Source organism: Zootoca vivipara, chromosome 4 (genome assembly GCF_965207765.1).
Source record: "Zootoca vivipara chromosome 4, rZooViv2.hap1.1, whole genome shotgun sequence".
Lineage (NCBI taxonomy): Eukaryota > Metazoa > Chordata > Lepidosauria > Squamata > Lacertidae > Zootoca > Zootoca vivipara.
In genome coordinates this window covers 30364508-30389400 of record NC_142587.1, presented here as the reverse complement: position 1 = coordinate 30389400, position 24893 = coordinate 30364508, and the positions used below count along the sequence as shown (strand labels likewise).

Here is a 24893-nt window from a genome sequence, read left to right as displayed (position 1 = left end):
GGTTCTTCCACCTTTGTCCTGCCATGAGGGGGCACCCTGTTGTAACAGTGAATAAAGATCAAGCTTATTTGCTGCTTTGCTTCTCAATATTTTCTGGTTGGCCTCTGTTATTTTCTCCTACCGATGGAGAACCTGCAAATGACTCTATGAGGGCTCTTGTATACCCCATAAGGGAATGAGGGCAGATTTTGTTTATTACAACATATTTGCACTGTGAAGCGACCTTTACCTTACCTTGCAGTCTAACATACCATTCTAATAAAAAGGCATCGTTTTTGCTTACTCTGAGTGTCTCAGTGCCAACAAACCACCACCCTGGAATGATCTACCTCTGAAGGCAGCCTAAGAAAAGCAACAAATACAGAACGTTCCCTGCTCTTTTTGTGTAACTTCAACAAATTGACCTGTACTTCCTCCCATCCTGCATAAGAGTTCCAACAAGGCATCAGAAAACAAAATGTGGTTCAATACATACCAGCCAGAGTTTCCCCCCTTGACTGATCAGATGTAAAACTATAAAGTACTAAAAGCTGAATTTTTACAGACACAGGCAAAGTGCTAAAATGAATAATCAGAAATATCTCACTTGTCTACAATACACATCTACCTTGGCAAGTGCTCTCATCTCTGAAGTGTGGTGCTAAAGGAAATGCAGTGGGAAACTGACTCACAAAGCCATTCACACGTGTTTTTTCACCATGCTCATGAGATATCCTCTGGTTTCACATTGTTTTGTGTACCAAGCTCTCTTTGGAAGCTATGCGGTCTTCCCAGTTCCTGCATTGAATGCCCTGGTTCATAGATCTATGAAATCAATTGTATTACATCAGTTGTAACAGCAAAAAAAAGTGGTATCTGTGTGTGTGTGTGGCATTTTCCTTGGGTAAAAGAACTGTAGAGGTCTGAGTACAGTACTGAGAACTTGCAATATCTCCATGATGGAAGTACAGTTGGGGGAAATACATGCTCCAAATAGAAATTAGTGCACCGTTTAGAAAGACTCTTTTTTAAAAAATAAAAAACTTCGTACAATAATTCCTCCTTTACATACAACCATAGCTCCCAAGTTTTCCCTTTTCTCGCGAGGAAGCCTATTCAGCATAAGGGAATTTCCCTTTAAAAAAGGGAGAACTTGGCAGCTATGTACAACACAGAAGTGTACTACATCAAATACAGGTTTACATAACTTCCAGACTAACTCTGCTGCTGCTCCAGGCTCAATGCCAATAGTAGCTTCTGCTAAATAAGCAATATGTAGAGTCATGGCAAACAGTCTTAACCATATATTTGCAGAGCTGGCTGCCTTGGTTAGCAAACAAGGTAAAGTATATGTTCCAAAAAAAAAATTGGGACGGGAGATACTCCACAATGCTCATTTTGTGCAGCTCAAACCATCTTATAAAGGAGCACATTCATATTTCTAATGAAGTTAGCTTAAGCAATCTCTTTCAAGCCTCACCGTTACAAATTTATATAATTAAAAATTGTACAGAGAACTGGCAGGCTTCTACAGCTTGTCTAAAAGTCTTCTGGCTGCTGTTAAAGGTATTTCAGCATAAAGAATATATTTTCAGTTGTATAAAGCACATGTGGGAGATTCCAGGTTCTGTCCCTGGGCTCTTGAGGTAGGACTGGAAAGGTCTCCTGTCTGAAACCCTGAAGAGCTGCTACTAGTCAATTTAAACCAGTGTTTCCAGCTGTTTTGGACTACAACTCCCATCACCCCCAGCTAGCAAAACCAGTGGTCGGGAATTATGGGAATTGTAGTCTGGAAACAGCTGGAGACCCAGGTTTGGGGAACACTGATTTAAACAAAGCACACTGGATGGACCAATGGTCTGAACCAGTACAGTGGTACCTCGGTTTAAGAACAGCCCTGTTTATGAACTATTCAGTTTACGAACTCCGCAAAACCAGAAGTAGTGTCCCAGTTTGCGAACTTTACCTCGGTCTAAGAACGGAAGCCAAACAGTGGAAGGGCACCAGCTATGGGAGGCCTCATTAGGGAAAGCGCACCTCAGTTTAAGAATGGTTTCGGTTTAAGAACGAACTTCCCGAACGGATTAAGTTTGTAAACCGAGGTACCACTGTATAAGGAAGCTTCCTATGTCCTTATGTCGGTTGATAACCAAACACAGTCCAGGTTTTGTATGGCATTTCCACAGCTCAGTTTGCTCCTTTTCTCTCTGCTCTCCCACCACATCCCTCCCTTTCACTTTAACCTGCAATAGGCAACCGAAAGAAAGTTACAGTGGACGCTCGGGTTGCAAACGTGATCCGTGCGGGAGGCACGTTCACAACCCGCAGTGCCGCGTCTGTGCACGCACGGGTCACGATTCGGCGCTTCTGCGCATGAGCAAAGCGTGATTTAGTGTTTCTGCGCATGTGCGAGCGCCAAAACCCGGAAGTACCGGTAACCCATTCCGGTACTTCTGGGTGTGGCGCGGTGTGTAACCCAAAAACGCGCAACCTGAAGCATCTAACCCAAGGTATGGCTGTACTGCAAAAAGTGGCAGATGACAGCCTAGGTTTGGGCAGTTATTTACTCTCTTTAAATCACTGTATGCCACGTTTGTTCTGACTGTCTCACTGTTTATTGCTTAAGTTCCAATCCAAGTGTAAAATGTATTGTAAAGCTAACTACTCACTGATAATGGGGTGGTGGTGAATACACAATACCTAGAGATGTGTTTGAAAATCATTCCAATTAGAAAGAGCAGTTTTTTATTTAATATTCAGGCAGAAGTTAAGAAATAAATTAATGTTGAAAGATTGAGAGTAGAGTTACGCCTTTAGGGATTTATTTGAACTAATTGCAGGGCTTTTTCTTCAGCCGGAACTCGCCAGAACTCAGTTCCGGCACTTTTCAGATGGGCCCCATTGCCATTATAAAAGAACAAAGGAGGCATACATGGGGAATTCCAGCACCTCTTTTTCTAGAAAAATAGCACTGACTAAATATGATTTGATAATTGTAAAATCAAATGTCTGGACTCTGGAGAGTCACTTAATTTCTTTGAAACATATGTGGGGACAGAGTACGGAAGAACTGGTTGGACGATATTTTGTATTCTAACAGATTAGCCTCCAGAAATAAGCCAGTTTCCTGACCGTTCTCAATCGATCTTAAATTTGTTACAGCCGTGCAAACTCATTTTGTGTTAATACCTATCAGGGGGTTGTTGCGGCTACTCTCGAGTAAAGATGCTCCAGTCTGCACTGTCTTTAAGAGTTTTATTGTGCATACTATTTACAGTGCAGAGATAGCAGAAAACAGGACCATCTTCTAGTCACTTTCAGAATCTGGCAATGGCTTCCGTCTGCTTCGGGGCCAGCATAAAAGCCTGGGCACCCCGAAATGCTGCCCCTTAGCCCTACGTATGGGCACGCGCCTCAATTTGGGCGCCGAAAGGAGAGGTCTCCGCTCTTGCTGGCTGGGGCAGTGCCTGGGCTCCGGCGTCTCGCTGAGCCCCTCATCCGCTGTCCCTTGACCAGAGCGGTGCCAAGGCTCTGACGTGTCTCTGTTCCCCAGAGCGTTGCCAGGGCTTGGACGCCTCACTGAGACCTCCCTCCATTCCGCTCCATTCCTTATTCCCTCCTCCTGACTCGCTGCTCGTGCTGTCGCTGGGCAAAGTGCTGGTCAGGATGATGGGGGGGGGAGAGGCTCCCTGTAGGGAGTCCCCCTGACAATACCTATCCAGTTAATTAGGCGATTCAACAGTCATGTATTAATGTACACTGTATTTATTCTCTCTGTTAAGCAAAAAAAGAGAAAGCAAAATGCCCCACATAGGTTGAATGAGCACAGATTTAACAGGTGCATTTTGCCTAAGATTAAACCAGGAAACCTGGGCAACACTCGAACCCAGATCAGCAGTGCCTTCAGATGAAGGGCAGTATACAAATTTATTAAACAAGATTATACATGTAATTGCATACTCATGTCCATTCCTTATTAATACATTTTTCTCTCCCCTTCTATCAAAATTTAGACAGCAAGGTCTTCGGGTCAAAAGTAAAAAAAAAAGCATCATGAAAGTGGATTGCATAATTATAAAAATCTTCATCTTAATGTCTAATCCTCAATTTTTCTGGTTACAAAGCATCCCATCTGATGGGAACGCCCTCCCATCTGATGTCAAAGACAAAAACAGCTACCAGACTTTTAGAAGACATCTGAAGGCAGCCCTGTTTAGGGAGGCTTTTTAATGTTTATTAGATTACTGTCTTTTAGTTTTCTGTTGGAAGCCGCCCAGAGTGGCTGGGGAAACCCAGCCAGATGGGCAGGGTATAAATAATAAATTATTATTATTATTATTATTATTATTATTATTATTATTATTATTATTATTATGGGCTCAGGCTTGGGGCACTTATCACTAATTAAAGCACAGCCACCTAGCAATACTACTGGGCTGTGGAGCAGCAAGAGTTCACACTGCTGCTCTGGTGCTGGTTTTTAAAACTGAGGCAAGGTGGCAGTGCCCACAACACCTCAAAGACTACCTTCATGCCATTGCATGCTTGCACCAGATAGAAACTGGGGGAAGACGTTTCGTCTCACATCACAATTACAGTAACAGGCAAGCTCTGTCTTTTATTTGTTTGTTTGTTTGTTTGCAGAACATCACTGTAGTTGTGGCATAAGTCTGTTTCCTCTGTTAAGTGCCTTTAGCAGCTGATAGCATCACAATTTTATCTTACTACAGGAATAACAAAACTACCACCCATACAAAGCTCAAGCCGCTAGGCAGAAATCCACCATTTTCCATCAGAAATGCAGGTTTTATTTCACTGTCCATATGAATGCACGTGCAAATGCAAGCGAAGTATTTAAATGAGAACTATTTTGAAGATCTGCTTAATTCTCCCTACTGAACTTAAGCCCACTCAGTGTACGAGAGTGGAATTAGATATAATCACACATGCAGTGAGCCTCTTCATGTTCAGAGAAGGCAAAACATTTTCAGTATGACTATCTAGCAGGAAGAGATGAAACACAAAACTTACAAATAACATAAGGAGCAGTAACATCCCACACATTGGTGCTTATTGCAATTAGAAACAGAGCTACAATGGTAATAGCCTGCCTTCGGCTTACCTCTCCTACGAAGACAACCATAACACAGTCTAGTTTCTCTTCTGGAGACAGCTTGTCAATCAGTGAGTGAAGAGTTTCTGTAAGGTAAGATTTTACTTTTCTCTTTACAGTTGGAATTCCCATTACTATAGAAACTGAAAAACAACAATGAGCAATTCACTCAGATGGTTTGAACAGGAAAGAAGGTGGTTCATTATGCAAGGTGTAATAATACTTTAAAACATAACAGAGTGAAACAGGGCATAATCAAGGCATGATTTTTTGGGGGGGGGGGTTGGTGTAAAGAAACAAAAACAATTTCAAGACTCTGAAACAGGAAGCATACATGGGGGGGGGGTTCCCCTCTTATGGATGGTGTGTTTGTATAAAAGTCTCAGACCAAAGTTTCAGCTTCTCATTGGTCAGGAAAATTGAATTTTGTTCAAATATTGGATTGTGGACTTTTCCCCAAAAAGGTTCCCTTTACTCTGAGTTTTTCCAAGCTACATAGCTCTTGTCCATTATGACTAATCCAAAATCAGCATCACCCACTTTTTCTCCATCAGTTCCTGTAATTGAAATCCCTTTCCCCATCATCTCTATGAACACAAACAGCTTTCTCCGTCAATGGATGGTGAGAACTATGGGGTCTGGGAACCTCTAGCCCCCATGTCCCATGTGGAAACCATTGCGGAGCAACTGAAAAACTATCACAGTTTTATGGGGGGAGGGAGGGAAGGTGCTGAGCTGGTTTTCTGAAGCTGTCCCAGAACTGCCATATTTTCTTTTTACAGATTTTAAGTTAGATTTTTGCCAACAAGTGCATGATACAAGTCATACAAGTCACTTGCCTGCTGAAACCCTTTCCATTAAAAAGAGTTTTCATGCATACATATACCTACGTATAAACCACAATGCTTGATCATGTGCCTTTCATGTGCTTGATCATGTGCCTTTCATACCTGACATGCATTAAAACACACACATCTCGTTAAATCAAAACAGTACAAAATTCACATATGCAAAGCCTCTCTACTACTACTACTACTATTATTATTATTTAAAAGCCAACCAACAGAAGTTGGATTGTGAAAACTTTAGGCTCACTACACAATGCAGACTTAACAATCCATGCAGAGCAACATAACAGATGTGCAAATAATGTTTTGCAGACGGACACCCATAATTCAATAGTGAACATTTCTCAGGAGCTGTCTTCATGACTGGGTCCTACTAATCTGTTTTGCAGGACTGGCATTCAATAGCGTGACAAGAAAGAATCAAAATTGATATAGAAGGAGAATGTACAACCCACTTACCTTGGGACACAGTGAGTCTTCATTCATTTTCTCAAGAACAACTCCTATGTGCTTTATGAAATGCTATACAGGTCACTTCACACACCAAATTTTTCTGGGTGCAATTTCAGAACAAGAAGCCTACATTTACCATAATGGTTTACAAACAATCAGTGAACCATGAGCTTGCAACTGTGGTTTGTTTGTGATTAACAAACCATAGTTGTAACACTGGGTTCAGATGGTCAAGTTATAAACCATGGCTTAGTGTCATGTGGGAACCAGGCCAATGTCTGAAGTGCACTGTTAGTTTTCCTTACTACGTGCAACGTATTGACTCGGGAGTGTCAGAGACCATTTCTTGATGGGCTGCAGAGGAGTTGGCAAGGAGAAAAATAAATAATAGCCCCCACTGTGCATGCAAAAAAATAAATAAGCAGCAGTTGCCTAGGTCTCCTTGGACCAAGGTGATTATATTTTATTTGAACTACTTTGTGTACTTTAAACACTTGCAGAAAAAGCAGTAAGCAACTAAAGGAGGCCCAGCTACCTACCCCTATATTGCACATTCTACAGTACCTACACAGCATGGAAACAATGGACAGGACTCAATGTGCCCATCAGCGAAAACCTGTGCAGGGATCTCCCCTTGTGCAAAAGGGTTTCCCCACCTCTCCTCCCCCATGCCCCCCAATTGGTTCTGGGGGGTCAGGAGATCCTCCAGAAGAGCATGCGGGGAGAGGGGAAGGGGGGAGGGTCTTTCCATCTGGTAAGCTGTAATTGCTTGCACAGATGGAACATTTGTAACAGCACAACATTGAATTCCACCCCAGCCTACTAATTTGTGAGCATGTGGAAAAACCCATGCATTGTTATTTTTTAAAACTTAATTTAAGAACAGACATGCTGCTTCAAATTAGTGGGGTTTTTTAAAAATTATACCTTAACATCAAAAGTGTGGGATCTGCATGAGACAATAAAAGAGAAGGTTAAAGACAAGCTTATTCCACCTTGGATTCAACCTGAATTCTAAGAGACAGCTAACAAAAGAAGTAAGATTCCTTTATCTTTTGTCTGCAAGTAGTCATGTACTGAGCCTTTTTGCTACAGCCACAAGGGTTTGTATACATCTTTAAGTGCATCAAGCATAGAAATATTGTCGGTTTTACCTCCGGTTCTTCCAAGGCCAACCTGCACTGAAGGTCGAAGGCTTCCTTCATTTTTCAGTAAATGAGGCAAATGGTAATATATATTTGGCACTTGAAGAGCTTTCCTGCTTGTTAACTCCTTTAGCAGTTTTAACGTTTCGTCTGAAAACAAACACATACATATTATATAGCTATGCATCCAACCAACCAACCAAAATGGACCCTAACCAAATATCTAACCCAAAGTGTAAGGAACTGTACACATTTCACAGGCTTATATGAAACATCTTTAATTTGTATTTTTTAAAGAAAATAATAATAATAAACAAGAAAATTAGCCTGTACCTGAAACACTACTCAGTGCATCCTTACTTCCATTTGTTTCTGCAACTGCCCGTCTGAACTGCTCCAAGATGGCATTTAATTCAGAAGAACGCTGCAGGGTTCGGTGCTCAGCTACGCGAAGACGTTCTTTCAAAGCATGAAATTCCCTTTGATAAGCAATCAGCTTTTCTAGAAGTGGAAATAATGCAGGTTATTCGCTGTTTTAAGTCTGTCATGACATATGTGAATGCTGCTTCTCCTGTAGAAAAAAATGTTTTCAGTTCAAGGAAATAACACAGAGACTCCAATCTAGTAATATAACATTTCTTCAGATACAATTTATCAGGTGGAAATACTGTAGACTGAAGGACTTATCTGCACTATAGGAAGAAGCACCAAGAAGAACTACAATTACACCGTAACAATATTATTTTGCAAAATGAGTCTTTGTGAATATGCTCATGTATACCGTTATTATTACTAAGATTACTGTTTTTATGTCATCAATTTTAACTTGTATGAATGGGAGGAGAGTGAGCGAGTCTTTGGAAAGGTGGCTCTGCAACATTGCCAGAGTCAGGAAAAGCAAGTTCTAGTGACTGATGGCAACAAGCAGGACTTCATTTTAAGCAAAACATAAGATTAAAGGACAACATCATTCCTTGGGGAAAGGAAACTGCACATTCCAGAGCATCTGTGCCCATTTGACTAGACCCTAATAGCACAATGATAAGGAAAGAGATCATGACCTTTGGTTCATGTAGCAAGAAGAAATCTTGCAATCCCAAGACCTAGAGCAGGCATCCCCAAACTGCGGCCCTCCAGATGTTTTGGCCTACAACTCCCATGATCCCAAGCTAACAGGACCAGTGGTCGGGGAAGATGGGAATTGTAGTCCAAAACATCTGGAGGGCCGAAGTTTGGGGATGCCTGACCTAGAGGCATTCGGAAGGGGGCCCAAAAGATGATGCAAGGATCTTGTGATCTTTTAAGTCTGCTTTGCAATCTAGAGAACATCTACAATCAAGACTGTGCCATGTAGTTAAAAGACTGAGCTGAGAGTGTAAGAACTTTGGTGTCTGGAGCAAAAACCTAGGCAGTGCCCCACAATGCAGTGTGGCACTTCAGCATGGTTGCATTATTGTCACTGTATGAAACTGAGAGGTTATGGGTGGCATCTCTGAACAGAAAGACCCTTTCTCTTCAAAGACATACTCCTTCCACCCACAGAGTGACAATTTCAACTGCTACCAATTACGTATAGAAATGCTCAGTGCATTTCAATGCCCCCCCCCCCGATTGTTCTGATCTTAGCATCATAGCCTAGGGATACTGTATGCAATTTGTAGTTGAAGGTCGGAGCAACCTAACATTATAGCACTAAAAGTTCTGGGCAAACATCCAACCTGTGCTCTCAGTATAAGAAAACACAAACCAAGTGACGAAGTGCAATTTTGATTCATGACACAGGCAACAACTGGGTTCAGGGTACCCGTTAGATCCACGAACCCTAGTTTCACCTTATGAACCTCCTATATTTTGCCTTTTTTTGGCTTAGATGTATTTACAGAGAGAAGAAAGAACTCGCATTTCTGTGGTTAAGAATCAGTACACTCAGGTGGTGCTTGAGCAAAGTTCTTACAGGTGGTAAACCTTCATATGCATTGCAACACTCCAGATCATGCAGAAGGATTCACATGCCAAAGTTCCTCCCATACAAGGAATCCCCTGCTCACAGAAAACCTAGGTATCAAGAATAAAGGTTCTTGCCTAGCTTCCTCTCCCCCCATCCCCATGAAGAAGCATGCAGTCATGGGAGCCTCCCCTTCCACACACACACACACACACACTCTACCAAGATGACTCTAGCTTCTCAGTTGCCAGGTGGGCACATTGTAGGATAAACTACTGATGGAACCATTCATGACTTCCGTTATTCCTAACCATCTTCTAAATTAAATCCAGTGGAACCTCGGCTGTCGAACGTACTGTAATCCGTTCTGGAAGGCAGTTTGACTTCCAAAAACGTTTGACAACCGAAGCACAATGGATGGTCAGCAAAATCCATTGAAAAAATTGAGGAATGCGCCTCAGAAGCCGTTCGATGGAAGCATTCACTTCTGGGTTGTCAGCATTCGATGGTCAGCATTTGTCAGCAAACGTTTGACTTCCAAAGCGTTTGACAACCAAGGTTCCACTGTACTCCTGTTTCTCAGGCAACAGCTCATCCTTGCAAAAACTGTAACCAAGATTAGGAATAGGAATTCCCACTCCCTGAAAAGCATCTCTTGAGATTGTGGAAGTTGTGGGATCAAGCGGGGGGGGGGAATTGGATAAAAAATATAAATCTAGGAAATGGCAAGTGCAAAAACTGTATAATTAGAATTAAATAACAGTTCATCTCTGAACACATTGTGACCCTTGGAATTTGTTTTAATTATCCAATTTAGGGGGGGACTAATTTAGTTGTTGTTATTGTAGGACAACTGGCACATCAGAATATTGCTGATCTACTCCAAGTCATTCAGAGATCTACTAGGAGATCCCAAATCTTTCTGCCCACCATGGCTTTATACAATATTTTCTTTCAGAACTATTAGTGAAATATTTCAACATACTACTTAAAACAAGTAATAATAATAATAATAATTTATTATTTATACCCCGCCCATCTGGCCGGGTTCCCCCAGCCACTCTGGGCGGCTTCCAAAAAAACAGAAATTCTAAAATACAGAATGTAATGAAAGTAATGTTATAGCAAATTACAGTGCTGCAAAATTCCTAGATTCAAAATTCAAATGCAGTAATGACAGTGTCTAGGATTACTAAACCATGCCCTCCAACACTGAATAGATGAAGACAGGCATGTGTTCATAATACCTCAATTACAATACAAAGGATTACTGTCTGAGCTTCCCCGCCTCCATATGCACTGTTGCAGTACTGAGTACCCTCCTCCACCACCTGCTATATTGGTTTGCTCTGCAACAGAACATTCCACACCAATTTAAAGTCAGTCCATTGTTTGAAAAATAAGACTTTAGAGCCGCCTAGCCCCAAAATGGCAACTAGACATTCTGTTTTGGCGACTGTGACCTTGGTTTAAGGAGCCATTTGGTGCCTAGTTTATATATCTGAGTTTCTAACAGGCAAGACTCTTGAAGCTGGAAACACGCTTTCATATTGCTCTTACAATATGGTGGCAAGGCCACTGAAAAGCAAGGACTCCGATTCCCTTGCTTCTCATTTGCCTGTGATTCCTCTAGCTTCAGCATCAAGTGAAATAAACTGGTAATTTTAAAAGAAAAACACATTTGCATGCCACCAAGGAACAAAAATCCATGAAAATAATAATAATAATACATGCAGCACAACTTTCAGAACCAGAAGCAAAACTATTTATCTTTCAGACTCTGAAATTTTTGTTATACTAGATAGAATCATCTATCTGGTAGTGCTATTTTTGTAGGTTGGCATCTTTACCACCAGCCAACCATCAATTTTATCTGCAGAATCTCACCTCCATGGTCTGGATGGAAGTGCTTGAACTACACGCCATCAACTGCCTGGGGCCAGGGAACCTGCTATACCCATTATGTCCATAATGTAGTTGTATCTGTGTATGGATTTTAATTGTTAGGATAAATAAACACAGCCCCCTCTTCCTTCCTTCACTAATCACAACAAAATAATATAACTAGGGGCAGAATCCCTACCAGATCAATTTTAGATTAGTTTGAGGGATGTGTGGGGTTGTTTTTGTTTTTGCAACCTAGCTACTGCCTGGAAAGCTCAATCTCAATGTCAGTTGATTTCAGATTTACTGCTACAGTACCAGTTGCTGGCCTTTGGATTGCTTTATTATGTCTCCTTCACTAGACTGTAAAGTGGAGTTGCAGCCGAAGAATCACATTTTTTCATTCTTTTGCAACAGGACTAAACAAGCTTTTGGCCTTCAGAAATAAGATTGTGTTATCCTTGGTAAGGATGAGGACAGGGGATTATTTCTGTTGAGAATTCCAGAAATCCTATGACTTCCTCAGTTCTTGAATTACACCAACCTTTTTTTAAAAAAAATCCTTAAAGCCTGGTTATCAGTGATACAATACCTTTTTTAAAGAGCTCCCCCCCCTTCATTTTGTTTAATACTTCCTACTGACAACTTCCTTTCCTTAAATATGAATGCCCTGGTGGTTGTACTGCCTGATTTAGCCTCGGAGGAAAAACTCATTGTTCAGTTACAGCTTACAATAGACATTTATTTAACATTTGCACTATAGTACTGCGCAGTACAGGGACGCAGGTGGCGCTGTGGGTTAAACCACAGAGTCTAGGGCTTGCTGATCAGAAGGTCAGCGGTTTGAATCCCTGCAACGGGGTGAGCTCCCGTTGCTCGGTCCCAGCTCCTGCCCACCTAGCAGTTCAAAAGCATGTCAAAGTGCAAGTAGATAAATAGGGACCGCTCCGGCGGGAAGGTAAACGGTGTTTCCGTGCGCTGCTCTGGTTCACCAGAAGCAGCTTTGTCATGCTGGCCACATGACCCGGAAGCTGTCTGTGGACAAACGCCGGCTCCCTCGCCCTTTAGAGCAAGATGAGCACCGCAACCCCAGAGTCGGACACGACTGGACCTGATGGTCAGGGGCCCCTTTACCTTACTGTGCAGTACAGCATACAAGTCTAACCAAACAAATCTGACAGTGGTCCGAGACTATCACAAGTCAAACCCAGAGAGAATCTAAATGTGTGGTCAGATCCTAGAACTGCAGTGTCAGAAGGGACCTCAGATGTCATCTAGTCTAACTCCTTGCTCAATGCAAAATCTGCAATGCAGGATACAACTACAGCATCCTTGACAGATGCATATCCAGTCTTCACTTAAATATTTCCAGCAAAGGAGAGCTCACCATCCCTGGTTGCAGTCTGCTCCACTGTCAAACATGAAGTCCGGGGGGAGGGGAATATAATGGTTAAATTGTTTACATTTTAAAAATGCAGATTCATACCTCCACCGAAAATTCAAAGCTACCTGGACTCCTTAAAATTAGCAGCTTGACTTTTTAAAAAGCACTCACCAAGGTGTTTTTATGAACAGTGAGGAGATTCCTCCTGGACTGCAGAGCAAGGACAAGTGCAAGTTATAGTTTGCTCAGCAAACTCTAGTTTACCTCAAAGCAACATTGAAGGCAGACAATAACTGCGAGCAAGGAGAGGAAGAGACAGGTAGCATGGACCTGAAACTCCTCAGTAACCATTACATTAAACCATGGTTTGGCATTATGTCTGAACCACACAGCTGGGTCAGTTCTCACATGCACACTCTCCTCTTGAAGAGCAAACTCAACAGGAACAACGTCCGCCAGAGCGAAGCAAAAGGGACTTTGCACATAGCTGGTATTCTGCGTGTTAATGGCAAAGCATTTTCTCTCGCTTCTCTGGAGGTTGTTTCCAACTTAGCACACACACAAATAATATTTTTTAAAAGAACCAATCTGGTGCTGCAATTAACCGTAGAATAATACAAACAGTGCTTTAAAACAAATACACAGGTGGACAGCTCATCAGAAATATGGAGGATGGGCAACAACAAGAGACATGAGCACTCATTACCGAGGCAAAACAAAACCTGCCGATTCTAAACGCACCCCCCCAATTACGGCTGTGTGTGCCCTTAGGCACCAACTTGGAAAGCCCCTGACCCTAAATAATACTTATGATCCCTACAAAGGCAGTGCTACTTGGAAATACATCCACGGACCATTTCCAGGGTCTAATAATTAATTCCCAACCTAACAGCCAAAGGCTTTCTGGAAACCCCAGCAAAGCAAAGCATTTGTGAGCCAAGTCTTTTCTGTGCTAGGGTGTTGCCTGGCACTTGCAGGAGGTAACTGTAGCTGCCATTGCTTCAAAATAAGCCTTTTCCCCAATTGCTAGAAGGAAAGCAGAAGTGCACGGATGATTACACAAGCCTCTAAGCTCGTCTTTAGCTCTGCAGTGATCTTTGCAACATATTTGGGAGGAAAGCCAATTTGATGGTAGTGTCAATGTTCTAAAACCCACTTTGGCACTCAGCTTCTTACTCAAATGCATGCTGTGTAGCTTCCCTGACATATAGACTAGGAAACAGCTGTGTACACACCATACATTCAAAGCACATTCCCCCTCACAAAAACAGACACCTGGGAATTGCAGTTTGTTAAGGACACTGGGAATTTTAGCTCTGTGAGGGGGAAATACAGTTCCCAGTAATATATTTGAAGGGGGGTGTGTGCTTTAAATATAAATGTATATGAATGCAGCATTAATGACTCATTTTTAACAATACTATTCCAAACACCACAGCCACTCCCCAGACAAGAAAAGGGCAAAGAAATACACACACTACAGTACAAAGAAAAGTTTCAGACACCCTTGTTTACAGTCATGTAATGGAAATCTCATAAAGTGGGCTAAATAATTCAATTGTTGTTTCATCTTCTTTCTTTAAATGTCTGCAAAATCCAGACTAATATTGTGCTGTATTAATAATCTTCTCTTATCTCCTGGGTAACAAATGTTACCATAGAAAATTTCGGTCTTTAAAAATCTAGAATGTTTTTCACTCCATTACTATAAATGGTATAAATGGCCTCGGTTCAGTATACCTGAAGAAGCGTCTCCACCCCCATCGTTCTGCCCGGACACTGAGGTCCAGCACCGAGGGCCTTCTGGCGGTTCCCTCATTGCGAGAAGCCAAGTTGCAGGGAACCAGGCAGAGGGCCTTCTCAGTAGTGGCGCCCGCCCTGTGGAACGCCCTCCCATCTGATGTCAAAGAGAACAACAACTACCAGACTTTTAGAAGACATCTGAAGGCAGCCCTGTTTAGGGAGGCTTTTAATGTTTAATAGATTACAGTATTTTATTTTTCTGCTGGAAGCCGCCCAGAGTGGCTGGGGAAACCCAGCCAGATGGGTGGGGTATAAATACTGTAAATTATTATTATTATTATTATTATTATTATTATTATTATTATTATTATGTTCTCTGCCCCCCCATCCCCACTGGCCAAATATAAAAAGCATTTTTATTTAGTGAAATGTTTTCACTAGAGCTTTCAGGGGCATGAAAAACAGACATAATATAGCGTTCAGGAACTCCCAGCGCAGAAGGTTTTTTTGTCTCAAGACATTCCATAAGAGCATATAAAACTCTGTTATTATTGTGTAATCCACTTCAGAAATTAAATATAAATATTTGAAGAGGCTTGACATTTCACATTCTAAGAAAAGTAAATCTGCCTACACCTTCATTGGATTTCGTTACACAGCCTTTCCCCATCCTCAAAGGTTTTCTCCGAGACAGATTTAAATACACCCACACAAATTTTCATCAGCCACAACCATTCTTGCCTTCTTCCCACATAAGATACAGGGGGGGGGGAGAGAACCTCATTGGGCCTAAGTAATTCCGCAACATCATCAGAAAAGAGGATCTCTGTATCAAGCAAAAATAATCCACAGTAGCAAATGCACCATTATTGCCTGATGCCTGATATCCAACACATATTCCAGAGTGCCGCTCTCCAGAAAGGAAGGTGTATAGTCCTTGGCAGGATTCCTGTTTCTGAAAGGGGCTGGACCAGTTGCCACTATCAATGCTATGGGCTGGTTCAGAAATCCACTACTGCATACAGAAGAGTTATTTCTGGACAGCATTCGAAATTAGCCAGGCACCAGGAGCATTTTGCACCTGGCTATTGGCCATTTGCGATCAAGTGAAGAGGCCCGGGCACCAAGATGATGCCTGACATCTCCACCACCTGGAGGTGCATGCATGGGGATCATTGGATCTTGACTATTTTCACACACTAGCAACACATCCTGTAGTATTCTATCCATTGTATTTTATCTTCACAATCAGAATGAATATCAGGAACCAAAAAGTCGTATTGAAAAATATGACTTTCAAGCCATCTGTTCCCAAGATGGCAACTAGACATTCCGTTTTGGCAACTGTAACCTTGGTTTAAGGAGGCATTTGGTGCCTAGCTTATTTATCTAACACCGTCTCTGGTGCATGGTATGCTGCTGGTGGCCCCATAGAACTCTTCAGCCAGTACCCACCACCACGAGAATCACAGTGATGTGTGTATAGAAATCAGTCTTCATTAAGAGACCGCCTCTACGTGACCCTTGCAGTGGTGACATATGCTCCCATGGTCGTCACATGTGAGATGCTATATCAAAGTCACCTCTATGGGAGAAATTCAACGCCATGCTCTTCTGACTGCTCCATCAGGCAAGGGTGCCAACCTGAATAAAATATTGGGGGAGGGGAGCAGGTATGCCCTGCTCTGCATAATCAATAAGAAGACATGGCACATATACACCATTTGAATGGCATTACCCATGGCAGGAGGAGAGGACGCGAACCCCATTGCACTAATGGGAGCCCTTGGGCTGACGTTTGCTAGCATGCTGGGTTAGTTGAATCCCAGCCTATGTTTCTGTACTAAGTATAACTGTCCGGCTGAGAGTCAGTGAGCAGACACTCAACTCAGATAAGATATAGTCAACAGGTGGTCCATATGTCTAGATAACTAGTGTTCAACCTGTTTGCATGGGGGTTGCTCTACCCCCAAAGATTGATACTGGAGGATGCTCATTGATCCATCTTTATAACTAGAGGGGGAAAGTAGTCCGTGGCCCCCAGGACACTGAGACCTAGCTGCAATTCTACCTGGATAGCAAGAGTCTTGCTTCATTGATCTACACCCTAGTAGTCTCCCAAATGAACTACTGACTTTAAAACTAGTCTGGAAATTACCAGAATATGGCTAAAAGACTGCCCAACAGGTGGCATAATCACATCAGGAGAGTAATTAGCCATTTGCTGGCTCCCACTCTATTTATGGGCCCAATTCAAGATGATAGTTCAGAAACTTGGGGACATGGAAGTCCATCTCACTGCACACATACCCAGCTGACCTTAAGACACTTGGAGGTTTTTCTCCAAGCACTCCTGCAAAGTGACTACAGGACAGAAGCATTCCAGCTGCAGACTACCCTCCCGAGAGAGGTTCATTTACTTTGGTATCAGTTTAACACTAAGCAATTATCTTTTTTTTTAATCAGTTCTGAATCTGAGCTGCTTTACCCTCTGCAACTATTTTCTATGCTGGTTCTATACTAATGGTTTTATAAGAAAAAGGATAGCAGGAAGCCAAGGCCTTAGATATGAGCCACAAACGATAGCAGCACATGAGAAGGTCAAAATCCAACAGTTAATGTTATCTTACCCGTGCAACATTCAGCGTGCATGACATGGGTGAATAATATCTGTAGAGTAAGCAGTCCCCCTTCCCACCAAAGCAAAACAAAAACAACCAAACACAGAACAACTACTCCTATACTATCAATCAGGGAGATAACAGGGAGAGGAAAGAAAAGTTCTACAAGCAATTTATGTTTGTATAATTGAAATAAAGTTTATTTACCTTTAAAAAAAATAATAATAAAAAAAAAAAGAAAAGAAAAGTTCTACAAGCTATTTGAACTGGGAGAAAAGTGCGCAACTGGAATCCTATACCCATTTTAATTGTTAGATGAGCAGATATACCGTAGAAGCTAATCGCCAAATGGGACCATAAACCTGGGTTGCAGTTGCCACAATGGAATGTCTAGGCGTCATATCCCCCCACAATGGGATGTTGTTGTGGTGGTGGTTGTGGTTGTTGATGATGGTTTCATTTCTATACCGCTATAACAAATCTCAAAGTGGTTTACAACACATTAAAACATCAAACAGAACAACCCAGAATAAAGCATGTATTTCAGATCCTTCTCTAAGTGGCATTTTGCTTTCCCCTGTAATTTCTTCTAAACTATTAAATAATCCATCAAGTCAATCTATTCCCCCATTCACCAAGGAATAGTCACAGGGATTGGTTACAGGTAGGTAGCCGTGTTGGTCTGGGTCGAAGTAAAATAAAAAAATTCCTTCAGTAGCACCTTAAAGACCAACTAAGGTTTTATTTTGGTATGAGCTTTCGTGTGCATGCACACTTCTTCAGATACACTGAAATAGGAGTCCCCAGGCGCTTATGTGGAGAAGGGGTGGGGAGGGGGTGGGGTGGGGAATCACTCAGAAAGGTGGTGGAAGTGGGTGATTGACTGACTGATAGCTGTTGATGACTGAAAACGACTGCGAATGGTTTTGCATGATAAAGCAAGGGTTGAGATGGCTGAAGATCGCTTTATCATGTATAATGAGATAAGAATCCTATGTCTCTGTTCAAACCAGGTCCCTCCATGGTTTTGAGCTTGGTGATAAGTTGTAATTCAGCAACTTCTCTTTCCAGTCTATTTCTGAAATTATTTGGTAGTAAGACAGCTACTTTGAGATCTTGTATAGAATGTCCTGGGAGATTGAAGTGTTCTCCTACTGGTTTCTCTGTCTTGTGGTTCCTGATGTCAGATTTATGTCCATTTATCCTTTGGCGTAGGGTTTGGCCTGTTTGTCCAATATAGAGAGCTGAAGGGCACTGTTTGCATTTGATGGCATACACAATGTTAGAGGATGAGCAATTAAATAGTCCTGAGATGGTATGTTGGATGTTGTTGGGGCCAGTAATGGTGTTGTCCGGGTGTATGTGGCAGCAAAGTTGGCATCTGTGTTTATTGCAGGCTCTGGTACCAGTGTCCATGTTAAGTCTGGTGGTTGTATTATTGTGGGTGAGGAGTTGTTTAAGATTGGGTGGCTGTCTGTAGGCAATGAAAGGTCTTCCTCCCATAGCTGCCAAGTTTTCCCTTTTCTCACAAGGAAGCCTATTCAGCATAAGGGAATTTCCCTTAAAAAAGGGAGAACTTGGCAGCTATGCTTCCTCCCAGAGCTTGAGAAAGGGAGCTGTCATTGTCCAGGAGAGGCTGTAGATCTCTGATGATGCGTTGTACTGTTTTAACTTGGGAGCTGTATGTGATGACTAGTGGTGTTCTGTTATTTTCTTTTTTGGGTCTGTCTTGCAGCAGGTTCTCTCTAGGTATCCGTCTGGCTCTGTTGTTTAACTTCATCAGGTGGATATTTTAGTTCTAAAAAGGTTTGCTTTCACAGGGATTGTTTCTCATATTACACTTGAAAGACACAGGTGCATTGGGAGTCACACCAACATTAAAACACAGTGTAAGAACTTAACCATGTGCTTTTCTCTTTAAGGGGCATAGCAGAATGCCAGAGGGATTCTCTGAGACAGGACATTTTATCTCAGAGACCAATGCACAGACAGGACTTCTGATTAACTGTTAGCCTGGGGAACAATTCCTATGAATCAATGTCAAACATAATGTGGAAAAACAGACCAAGTCACATCTCTACTGACTAGTAAAAGCCAGCATTCAGTTGCTTTAATTTAACACATCTGGCTACAGAATAATCTTTCTGCAAGGATGTGACTGGAAGAGACAAAGGCAGCTAGGAATAATGAGATGGCGAAGGGAGTAAGTCAACCTGCCTCACCAAGACTGTTAATGAGAAACAAGTTGCTACAATGTGATGCAACATTCCCTGTATGAACATGGCTGTGAGATGAATATAAAAATAAAGGGGTATAACAGCTTGGAAGAGTTAAGCATCCAAACAAACGAACAGAGACAATTAGACATGCATTTCAACCAGAAACACATATTTTGAAAGCCTGCAGATTTTCAGAGGCAAGTTCAAAGTTGGGTGAACTCTGCTAACACAAAGATATTCTCGTTTTAGACACAATTGATGTTATTGGATATTCACAGAAACCCAAACACAGGGCCATAACCAAAATAAACCACTGCTTCATTTTAAAAGCTGGTGGAAGGGAAGGGAAGTTGCCAGAAAAAGCAAAGATCGGAACAATTAAAAACGTGGTGTTAGCAACATCCACTTCCAACATCAAACTGCATCTGAATACAGTGTTGAACACTAAAAAGCTTGTTCTTATCAATTATGAGATAGAGGTTCAGACTTTAGCCCTGGGGGAGGGGATCAGACCCAAATGAAGGTCAAATGAGGCAAGCATATGGTTCTCTGTCTGTGCATTGGTTTCAAACAATAAGGATAATTAAGTCCATGATCTGGATGGAAATATAAGTCCTTTACTACAGTTCTGTGTTGAGGATTTGTTTCCTTATATGTTGCTGTTGTTATTATTTATTAAATTTGTATATCGCCCTTCATCCAAAGATCACAGGGCAGTTCACAACATAAAAAGCCAAAATGAGAACACAATATACATAATAAATAAAACAAGAACAAACCAATGACCCCCTTCTCCCACAAACATAGCATGTTTAACCAGCCAAAAGGCCTGGTTATAGAGGAACATTTTCGCCTGGTGCCTAAAGATATGTACTGAAAGTTCCAGGTGAGATCAGCAAGCTAATTTACAGCTCTGTTTCTTTGATCAAAACCTGGCTATTCGTTTTGCATTCAGCAGGGATCACAATGAATTTTCACCTATGCTGCTGCTGCTGCTTCTGCAGTGGAAAATATTGGAGACTGAAGTCAATAAAATGAATAGGCTCTATTCAGCATCGTAACTAGGCAAATACAATCTGAGTGCATACATCATCCATATCTTGTATAAAATTTTAGATCACCTTTTCAACTAAAATAGTCATTCTTGTGGTTGTTATTAACCCATTCTTTCCAGCAGAAGGAAAAAAGGGAGTGATCTACCTACACCCAGCCTTATCTTTGATGCTTCTAGACCAGGCATCCCCAAACTGTGGCCCTCCAGATGTTTTGGCCTACAACTCCCATGATCCCTAGCTAACAGGACCAGTGGTCAGGGAAGATGGGAATTGTAGTCCAAAACATCTGGAGGGCTGAAGTTTGGGGGTGCCTGTTCTAGACAGAAGGCTCCTATCTACTAATTGTTATTCCATTGCAACCTCCAGCAGAATTGCATTTGATTTTCCATAGGTTTTTTTTTGGGGGGGGTCACTTTTCCCTCCTACGTGCCATTTATATCTGTGGGCACGACACGGGCAAGAGTGAGATACAGTTCACCATTTTTAAAAAAAACTTTTTAAAAACTTGTTTTGCCTTTTTGTGTGTGTGTGTGTTTTGGTTTGGGTAAGATATGTTAACTAGGGGAGGAGTTGCTAAAATGGCAATGGCCAGAAAAGCAGCAGGGTTTGAGAGACTATGTCCTTGTGATAACAAGGAGATTGAATCGATAAGTCATGTCCTCCTCCATTGTACATTGTATCGAGACATGAGGAAGGAGATAATTGATCCCTTGTTAAAAAACTTACCAGGCCGCTCAACAGAAACGCTTACTAGATACCTACTAGCAGATTTTAACCCAGAGTGCACTAAGAATGTAGCTAAATTCTGTTACTATGCGTCAAGACTAAGACACACCATGACATCAATCAATAACAATGATAAAGCCGCCTATTAATTCCCAGCGGACAATAGTTAAAGGGAACTATCCCTCATTAAATTTTAACCTAATTTTAACTTAAAATAGGATTATGAAACAGTATTATTCAAAGATGATAATACTATCTATTTTATGTATTATTTTATGTATTTTATGTATTATTGGTTTTCTTTTTCTTTTTTTGCTGGTCTATGACCGTAATAAAAATATTATTATTATTTCATTAGTGCAATTTTTCTCTCATTTGAGAACTATTGTCATAGCTGCCAAGTTTTCCCTTTTCTCGCGAGGAAGCCCATTCAGCATAAGGGAAAATCCCTTTTAAAAAGGGATAACTTGGCAGCTATGACTATTGTGCAAATGGTTTAGGGGGGTTTAGGGATACAGTCTAGTGTGAAAGCACTATTTGAGAAGGACGAGCATTCAAAAGGGCAGGGAGGTGAGTGTGATAAAGATTATCTAGATCAGGTTTGAGGATTCTGTGCCCTCCAAATGTTGCTGGACTCCTTGAGTTGTCCATCCTCCTTGAATATTGGCTAGGCTCTAGTGCTTTTTTTTCTATAAAAAGAGGTCCTGGCACTGTGTGCCCTTGAGTACCCCCACCTTTTTTTTTAAGTGCTGCTCGCTGGAGCTGATGGGAGTTGGAGTCCAACAATATTTGGAGTGTACTGGTTCCCCACCACTAATCTAACAGAAAAATTAAGTTGGAACACAATGCAGCTCTATTGGACAGTAGCCTTACAGTCATTGCAGAGTCACCTTCCTGGAATTGTGCTGCAATGTGCCTTTTAAGCATGGGAAGTTTATTTGGGGGGGAAAACAAAGGAAGGAACCAGGATCATCCCATCTACACATGGGACCTTGTTCTATCACCAGGAAGGTGACTGTGCAATAAACAGGAAGGCAGCCATTCAGATTACACAGCTTGAGCTGCCTTCCCCCCCAAAAGGAGAACAGTGCCAAACCTACCAATATTTTAATAAGTTATGCAGAGAGGGAGCAGCAGCCCAAGATAGAAAAGGAGGTGGTATGGGAACACTTAGCTACTTTAGACAAATTCAAATCTCCAGGGTCCGATGAGCTGCATCCAAGAGAACTAAAAGGACTTGCAGGTGCAATCTCAGAGCCTCTGTCTACAATCTTAAAGAATTCTTAAGAGAACAAGTGAGGTCCCCATCTTCAAAAGATAGGGGAAGGACAGAGGCAACTACCGACTGGTCTACTACTGATACCAGGAAAGGTCTTCGAACAGTTGCAAACCTCCACAGCAGTGGTGCAGCTGGATCCTGCAGTCAAAAATAGGTGGTCTTACACCCACATATTCTACTGCATCTCATATTACTATTTTTAATATATATCATAAATTTGTATACACAATATACAAGTAATAAAATTATGGCACGTAGGATTACAGTATATAATCCATTGAGACTTGAGATATATGTGATCATCATACAGTAAGACATTAATAACCACGTACTACAGAAGTACTAGACCTACCTGTATCAGCATTCCCCAAACACTTGGGCTATTACAGAATGGCTGCAACTTTGAGTATGTCCCCTCCCCACTAAACGACCAACAACTGAGCCCCCTGAGTTATACAATGTATTTAATATCTGCTGCAAAGACAGCCATGGCAGCTCTTACAATGTTTGTGATAGACAGCTGACTTGAATACAAAGTTCTGACTAGTTAAAAACCTTTCCAAAAATTAATGTTTTAAAGCAAATACTTTGTAGAAGCTAACTTGGTTTTTCAGCTTTGGTTCTTGTAATTCACATTCAGGGGTTTGTCACATCTATCTTATTTTATTTGAAAGCCATTACATAGTGTTAAAATGGGATTTGGGCCACAGGCTTTAGTGATAAATAATTTAGCATCAGGATATCTCAAACCCTAATTTGGGACTTACAATACCATCATTGCACATAATGTATCACTGCACTGAAGAGACGTTTTGACCTGAAAAAAACTACGGAGAATGATAAGACGACAATGCAATTATCCTCCAGATGAAACTCTAATCACGTAGTACAGTTCATTTAATTTACACAGAGCCATCTGTCACCAGTAACATTTCTCACCTAATTAGTAACCACTATTCTCTCAATCAGTTTGCACATGGGATGTGTTTTACTTACATCAAGCTATCAGCTTTGGATTGCATTTTCAAACAGCTTCAAAATCTTAACCAGCTAATATTCCTTAAAAAGTATTTCAATTACACACACTTGAAAATGTTTGGATGGTGTGGTAAGCCAAACTATGGCTTTGTGAGGCAATGCAAATGGCTGGGCTCTCACAGATAGAAAGGAGCTCTCACAGCCACTTTGCTCCTTTTTACTGCTGCACTGCATTAGCAAAATTTTGGCTTGGTGTGTCATCTGAACCGGGATTCACAGTTACGCTCTCTCCTCACTAACCAAAGTTTGATGCAAAACACAACAGAAGCATACATCCGAAGGATATGTGAAACAAATGCACATTTGCAGTGTAAAAACTGATTCTGCAGAAAGACAGGAGTGGCGGAGCAACTGCGGGTGTTCCTGGATGACAGTGGGTGAATTCAGATTATTGCATTAGTAACTTAGTAAGTTTCCCAAACTTGGGTCTCCAGCTGTTTTTGGACTACAATTCCCATCATCCCTGACACCATTGGTCCTGCTAGCTAGGAATGATGGGTGCTGTAGTCCAACAACAGATGGGAGACCCAAGTTTGGGAAACCCTGCTGTGGTTATTTGCTCCAGAAAACTATAGAATACTGAAGACAGGATCACATGCTCCAGATGAAAGAAGCCTGATGACTGTGAAACACCCTGAGGAGAAGAAGGCACACCACATGCTGCCATGCTGCAGGATTCTCCATCACTTTGTCTCTTCCTTTTCTGAATTGTTTCCCCAATATATCATCTCTGGTACCAAAGCAAACATTAGAAGCTTCCCTAAACAGTCATCCAGCCATAGGGCCTCTTGCCAAACTCAGGCTGCGTCCACATCCCAATATATCTGCTTCTTCTCTTCCGCTTCACCCTTCCTGCCTCCTAGCCTCTCCTGTCCCTCCACTGTGATGCAATTTCTCCCCTTCTGCCAAATTGAGCTGCCAGTACCGTCACCATAGCTACCCTTTTCCTCATCTCTTATTGTGACAAATTCTCTTCAGATAATGTTTGTGACCATTTCAAGGTATCAAAGCATCTTAGCCAAAGGTGGAGTAGGCACACACAACCATTTCTTAGCTGACTATACACATCGCATATATGTGTGTGTATGTACCTTAGACCATGGTGCCCAATAAGCTGATTTGTTGTTTGTTAGTCGGATCAAAAGGGTCCATAAATGTGACTGCCAGAAGCAAATCAAAACTCCTTCCAGAAGGTTCTTGCCCTCAAGCTCAGGAAGTGACAAATATGCATAGCGAAAAGGGCCCTAGCCCTCCCACTGAGTTATCCTGCACAAGCAAATAGTTCAGAGTGTGGGGTGTCAGTCTTCCACCATATTGAGTTCTGGGTGGTAGTCTACAACTACTTCTGATGTCCCCAAAGCCTGGAAACAGGTGAAACAAGGCATCCTCCTCTACCTTGAGTCCTCTGTATGCGCCAGAAGAATGAGGGGCATGGGACACTGTTTCAGGAGGAACATGAAT

The 24893-nt window shown here is 41.8% G+C and overlaps 1 protein-coding gene across 7 annotated transcripts in view; it reads right to left on the bottom strand.

Moving 5' to 3' along the window:
* The window catches only part of MGAT4A (alpha-1,3-mannosyl-glycoprotein 4-beta-N-acetylglucosaminyltransferase A), a 54415-nt gene that overhangs the window by 21019 nt on the left and 8503 nt on the right, over window positions 1-24893 (bottom strand). For all 7 annotated transcript variants that reach the window (XM_088668655.1, XM_088668654.1, XM_035114614.3 and 4 more), the window contains exons 3-5: window positions 7872-8039; window positions 7548-7688; window positions 5102-5235 (exon numbers count right to left, since the gene is read on the bottom strand). In XM_088668655.1, coding sequence (XP_088524781.1) covers window positions 5102-5235; window positions 7548-7688; window positions 7872-8039 — 443 coding nt within the window. The remainder of the gene's footprint in view (window positions 1-5101; window positions 5236-7547; window positions 7689-7871; window positions 8040-24893) is intronic.